We start from the raw sequence: 6,849 nt of genomic DNA, 5'->3' as shown, positions 1-6,849 counted from the left end.
CTCATGCACGCGCGCCGATTATTCCAACTTTCGCTTGTCCATCTTCAAGTATTTATTGAATTTGGTAATGCCGTTTTTCTTGGTCTTCCTCTATTAGCCGTTTCTCTGGATACATATAATAAATAAAAGAACTAAAGTTTTTTCGAAACTGTTTTTTTCCTTCTTACAAATAAAAAAAAACTGGTAAAAAAATCACCCCTGAAATAATTTTCTGTTTCCTTAAATAAGTACTATTCAATTTAACAATGTTATTCGACAGCCTACCGGTAAAAATTAGATTAAAAAATATATGAGCTGTCAAATGTCAAATCTTGTGGCGGTGTGGCAGTTTGGTATTTCATATTGAAATTAGTAATAAAACATAAATTAAAATGCTCATACTTTCAAATGAAAATAACACATCGACGCTTAAACTAATCATTAGCGCAAAAATCGCAAAGGAAAATGTAGATGTGAAAATTGTAAAAAAATCAGGTGAGACTGACGTTTGGCTTATGACATATGTCGGAAAATTTGTGTATGCATTTTATTAATGTTTTTACAATAAAATTTACGCTTTGTTAAGGTGAATTTCATTCTTTTCCTCGTGGTTTCGGTGGAGTATTGAGAGAAAATGAGGATTCGTAGTTTGTTCTTGATTTTGCTGCGATTTTTGAGGTTATATTTGTTTTAGATGAAGGTATCCCTTCGCCCTGCGTGTTCCCAACGTTCTATAAGGTTCCAGAAGTGTATATTTTCTCAAATAATGCCGCTTGTGTTTATTTGCTATCGGGAAAAAACTCTGACGCGCAACTTTTGGAATGGTATGTATTCATTTATATTATTACTGGATTCTACCGGCGGCTTCGCTCGCCTGGTATTAGAGAGAAATTAGTTTGACTTTTTACCAATAATTACCGATGGAATGTTATATTTTTTCTAACGAGGGAAAATGACGAGTGGGTACTTTTGTTGTATTTAAACTTAAAATTTACAACACTGATCAATGTTATCATGATGGCGTATCAACAAATGTGCAAAAAATATAACTTTACTTATTTTGAATCCATTATCAAATGAAGTTCCACTACAAACATGATTTAAAAATTATTTTATCGCTCTTCGTATTTGAGATATACTCGTATATTATACAATATGTTTTCAAAATCCATTAAATTAATATATAATACTTCTAATAACATGTAGATGTAACAGAGATGAAGAACATTTAAGAGAAGGTAATATAGAAGTATAGGCATCTACAGGGCTTATGACCTGTCAATGGCTGGTTTAAGTGGCCACTTTACACACTGTGTTACATTCACCATTCTGCCTATATTTGAATTTCTATATTCCTGATAAATTACCTGGTCCATGAAGAAGTATAGAAATTGAAAAAATAATATTTTCAGGCGTTACCTAGTATGTAGGTGAAATAATTCAATTGGATGAATCTCACCTGCATAAATAAAGGTTTCAGCTCTTTAACTTCACAAACATCAACAGATGAAAGAATTGAAGGAATATAGATGTTCAAATATAGGCAGAATGGTGAATGATACACAGTGTGTAAAGTGGCCACTTAAACCAGCCATTGACAGGTCATAAGCCCTGTAGATGCCTATACTTCTATATTACCTTCTCTTAAATGTTCTTCATCTTTGTTGTAATATATTGATATAGGCAGCTCCCCAGGGAGTTGAATCCAGTCCTTGTCTACAAAAAATTGGACAAACTCAAAATATTGTTGACATGTAGATGTGTCAACAATATTTTGAGTTTGTCCAATTTTTTTTAGACTAAAACTGGATTTAACTCCCTGGGGAGCTGTTTATATTAACATACTACAACAGAGATGAAGAACATTTAAGAGAAGGTAATTTACATTTTTTTTTACATTTTTTTTTTTTTTTTGCACCACAACAGGCCAGGAGGCCTAATTACAGTGGTGAATTACATCACAGAGCACCCAGGCTTGAGAAAAATCACATTTTTAATTTTTGTGTTCTCACCGGGAATCGAACCCGGAACCTTCCGTGCGTGAGTCAAGCGTCTTGACCACTACACCACGGAGGCCGCCAATATAGGAGTCTAGGCACCTACAGGGCTTATGACCTGTCAATGGCTAATAAATATTGTTCATAAATCCACCTGGTCCATGCAGAAGTATAGAAATTGAAAAAATAATATTTTCAGGCATTGCCTAGTATGTAGGTGAAATAATTCAATTAGATGAATCTCACCCGCATAAATAAAGGTTTCAGCTCTTTAACTTCACAAACATCAACAGATGATAGAATTGAAGGAATAAAGATGTTCAAATATGGGCAGAATAGTGAATGTTACACAGTATGTAAAGTGGCCACTTAAACCAGCCACTGACAGGTCATAAGCCCTGTAAATGCCTAGACTTCCATATTCCCTTCTCAAAAACGTTTTTCCTCTCTGTTGAAATAAATTTAAATATGAATAACTTCTAGGGAGAAAATCCAGCCAGTCTGCGAGCATTTGGACATACTCAAACATTGTTGATAATTACTTTCTTAATTAGCACTTTGATTGCTCGATAATATTCTTGATTATTCCGTAAAAATAAATATTTTCTTCGAATTTTAATTGAATATTTTGGTTTACAACCTTCTCAAGGTTCAGCCTCTAATAAATATAGGTAACTTTTATGCAGAATAAAGACAATTATTCATTATTTATTTGTTTATTGCCTAGACTCCTATATTACCTTCTCTTAAATGTTCTTCATCTTTGTTGTAATATGTTAATGTAGATGTGTGTTATGTCAAAGGCAATTAATAATTATCAATGTTGCAGTGTCTCAGTAAAACATTTTCTTATATTTTTTTCATAATATTCCACACACAAAATATTCAACGGAATAAGTCTGACAAGAAACAATAAAGGTTAGAAAGCCATAGATAAATACGGATTTGTTAGTGTTGCCACTTTCTCATTCGTCTTTGTAATTAAATTGTCGGAGGGTTTTCAAGAATTGCATTATGACAAAGCAATCGAGTTGCCCAATCGACTATTGTCGAGTGGGTGACAAAATGTCACATCTTTCTAGCAGAAGGCTCCTGGTCTCCGATTCTCGACTCGAATTTGTGTCGAGACTGGAAGCCCTAAATCAGAAACTTGGAAAAATCATTTCAATTGTAACAACAACAAGAAACCATACAGACCTCGCTTCCTTTACATCTTCCCACGCACGCATGCCGATTATTCCTACTCTTGACATGTCCATCTTCAAGTATTTGATGGACTTGATCGCGCCATGTCGTTCTCGGTCTTTCTCGTTTTCTGCATCCATCAACATTCGCGTCGTAGATCCTTTTAGCTGTTCTTTCGCTGTCCATTCGCTCTACATGTCCAAACCGACGCAGCACCCATTTCTTGATTCTGTCGATAATGCATGTCTCAGCCTTACACAGTTCACGGATCTCGACATTTGTGCGCCTATCATACATCGTTTTACCACACATTCGCCTGAGGGAAATTGATGTTTACAAATGTTTTCAGTTCTCAATGGCTGGAGTGGGAAGCCACGAGACTCGTCCCCAGCGTTGCCAACCTGCAAGGGCCCAAGCCCCTGGCCGCGGAGGCCTCCGGAAGACTAGCCCAACTGCTCACCGAGTTAAACAAGCAACTTCAGGGCAAACAATTCATTCTAGGTGTAAGTTCATTATTTTGTCAACTCTTCTTACAAATGTTTTCCCTCTCTGGTGCAACCAATTTAGTTATATTTTATTATATTATTATTTTAGAATAACTTGAACAAGTAGAAGAATTTGTGTATCTGGGAAGCATGTTTTCAAGAGATGGAGGAGTAGAAAAAGATGTTGAAAGGAGAGTGAATGCGGTCAACAAAATAAACAGCACATTAGGCACAGTAATTGCTAATAAAAATATGTCAATTGAAGCTAAACTGGCAGCGCACAATGGAGTCTTAATCCCGAAATTTACGTATGGAAGTGAAACATGGAACTGGCAGAGGAAGGATGAAAGCCGAGTGAACGCGGTCGAAATGCAATTGACGAATGTGTGGGAAATCAATTTATGACAGGGTTACGAATGATGAAATCAGGCGAGAGTGTAAATCTGAGTCAGGTATAATTGATAAAATTAAGAAAGGGTCTCTGAGATGGTACGGTCTCGTAGAATGAATGGGCGATGAAAGAATGGTAAAACAAGTATCTGGCGAAAATTAACGGTAAAGTTAGACGGGGACGACCGAGGAAGACCTGGCATGATCAGATTTAAGTCTGGTCATGTCAAAAGCAAGCAGAACTGAAGGGCATCTATGACAAGATGTATGAATGTGGAAGGAGCTAGGAATGTATGCCAGGATAGACGTGTGTGGTGGTTCATTCTCTGCCTCCCTTACGGAGAAATGGCGTCATGGTAGTAGTGATTATTTGAGAGAGCTCATCCAACCTCTTTCACAACACGGACCATCTCTTCGTTCTAGTAACGATAGAACCCTTTTAATACCCTGTCATTGCTCTAATTTTCTTGCCTCCTCTTTCACAGTAGTAGCCGCTCGACTGTGGAATAATCTACCCACTAATGTTAGAGACGCTTCTTTATTTACATTTAAGTCAAGATTGAAATGTCACTATCTAAATATTTAAATTGTTCCTTTATCCTTCTTCTTTCCTTCCCATCCCCTCTCCTCTCTTCATAGTATAGTGTTAAACTTTGCTTTTAATTTTTGTATAAAATTGTAAGATTCAATATGTCCATGTATTTATAATTTTCTCAAACTGAACGGTTTGGGTAGGTAGGAAGAAATTGCCTTGAGGCAATATGCCCGCCCTTACATGTTTATTTATTGTATATGTATATAAAGTGTCAAATAAATAAATAATTTTAGATAATTTATATATCGCCATTTTCGTAATGTAATATCTCAAGGGCAACGGTAGCCGATAATCCAACTGACATGGGATCACCTAAAGAAGATACATATTGACAACAGCAATTTGTTTTTTCAATGAAAGGATTATTGAATTTGTTTTCAGAATAAGCTGTCGGCTGTGGACATCAGCGTATGGTGTACCCTCTACTCCGTGTACAACAATGGAGATCTTACTAAGCAGTTCCTGTCGGATGCTTCCTCCGTCGCCAACATCAATTCTTGGAATGCCAAATTCTGCGCTTTACCCGGAGTGAAGGTAATGCCAATATTACGAAGTTTATCCAGAAAAAATGTCCCATTTATATTTCTTCGTCGGCCTCGTGGTGTAATGGTCAGCGCGTTTGCCTACAATTCACGAGGTCTCGGGTTCGATTCCCGACATGCTATGAAATATTTATTCAAAAGGGTGTTTCCACACTATAGTCCTTAAAATATAGCTTGATAAGAAAGACAGTTGTCAGCAATAGTAACGAGATAACTTTGTAGTGACGTCTAAGGAGTGATTCATATTGACACACGAAAATTCATTCGTATCTGGCATTTTAAAATTTATTTCAACAGAGAGGGAAAACATTTATGAGGAGGGGATATGGAAGTCTTGGCATTTACAGGGCTTATGACCTGTCAATGGCTGGTTTAAGTGGCCACTTTACACACTGTGTATCAACAGATGGAAGAATTGAAGGAATATAGATGTTCAAATATAGGCAGAATGGTGAATGTTACACAGTGTGTAAAGTGGCCACTTAAACCAGCCATTGACAGGTCATAATCCCTGTAGATGCCTAGACTTCTATATTACCTTTTCTTAAATGTTCTTCATCTCTGTTGTAATAGGTTTAATTACGTTTTTTTTATTGTTATTATTTCGTTAATTTTGTTAAATAGCTAATCTCAGGCATGTTTCACATTTTGTAAAAGGTTTCCCTCGGCACGGGACATCCCAGGGAGGGAACATTATTCTGTATAAAAAAAAGAATACAAACAATGTAAAAGTATAAATAAATAAAATATTGTTGTGCTATATTTAGTTATAAAGGTGCTTAACTTGCTTTGTTTCTTTGTTGTTCTCAATATGTGTTATTTTCTAAATGTTAATATTATTTATGTCTCGAATTGTTGTAACTCCTGGGAATGTAATTCAACGTATTATACTTGTAATTATAATCGTATTATACTGTAAAATACTTTGTGTTATATGATTTATAAATAAATTTTAAAAAATATGGACATCCAAACATAGGCAAAATGGAGAATATAAATGCCTAGACTTCCATACTTCCGCCTCTAAAATGATTTCCCCCGTGAAATCCGGTCTTTGTTTGCAAACATTTGGACCAACTCGGAATATTCTTGTATGGTGAAACGGCACGATGGGTAGTGATTTTTCGTTTGTTAAAATTTCAGGAAGCCTTGAAAGAGTACACCATAAATACCGCTGTGTCTTCTCAAGTGCTAAACACGACTTCTGTTACCGGAGCTTATGTGTTGCCATCGCCGGCTACCTCAAGTAAAGGCAGCGCAGACGTCACGTCTTCTAGGTACGCTCAAATATTATTCCCGAAGTATCGTGTTATTGAATGAGTACACAGTGCTAAAGCTGGTTTACTATTTAGTTAAGAATCTTGGCCTATTCTTATACCGGCAGGGTTTTGAATCTACAAGTTAGAAGTTTTTATTTTTACCTTTTTATTTATTTATTCATTTATTTATTTATTTATTTATTTATTAACGGACATTGTCCATGTATACAATTTATAAGGTTTAAATATTACAATAAAAGAATAACAATATTTTGAGTTTGTCCAAATTTTTGTTGACAAGGACTGGATTCAACTCCCCGGGGAGCTGTTTATATTAACATATTACAACAGAGATGAAGAACATTTAAGAGAAGGTAATATAGAAGTCCAGGCATCTACAGGACTTATGACCTGTCA

General features: G+C 35.8%; 1 protein-coding gene across 1 annotated transcript in view; it reads left to right on the top strand.

Moving 5' to 3' along the window:
• The first annotated feature begins 275 nt into the window (after positions 1-275).
• MetRS (methionyl-tRNA synthetase 1) overlaps positions 276-6,849 on the top strand; it is a 43,859-nt gene continuing 37,285 nt past the window's right edge. Inside the window, exons 1-5 of the mRNA XM_088230259.1 lie at positions 276-474; positions 674-803; positions 3,511-3,664; positions 5,013-5,165; positions 6,317-6,450. Coding sequence (XP_088086385.1) covers positions 372-474; positions 674-803; positions 3,511-3,664; positions 5,013-5,165; positions 6,317-6,450 — 674 coding nt within the window. The 5' untranslated portion in view covers positions 276-371. The remainder of the gene's footprint in view (positions 475-673; positions 804-3,510; positions 3,665-5,012; positions 5,166-6,316; positions 6,451-6,849) is intronic.

Source organism: Micrasema longulum, unplaced genomic scaffold (assembly GCF_059751315.1).
Source record: "Micrasema longulum isolate JH-2025_06_02 unplaced genomic scaffold, ASM5975131v1 h1tg000745l, whole genome shotgun sequence".
In the NCBI taxonomy this organism is placed as follows: domain Eukaryota; kingdom Metazoa; phylum Arthropoda; class Insecta; order Trichoptera; family Brachycentridae; genus Micrasema; species Micrasema longulum.
This window is presented reverse-complemented; position numbering and strand designations above follow the sequence as displayed.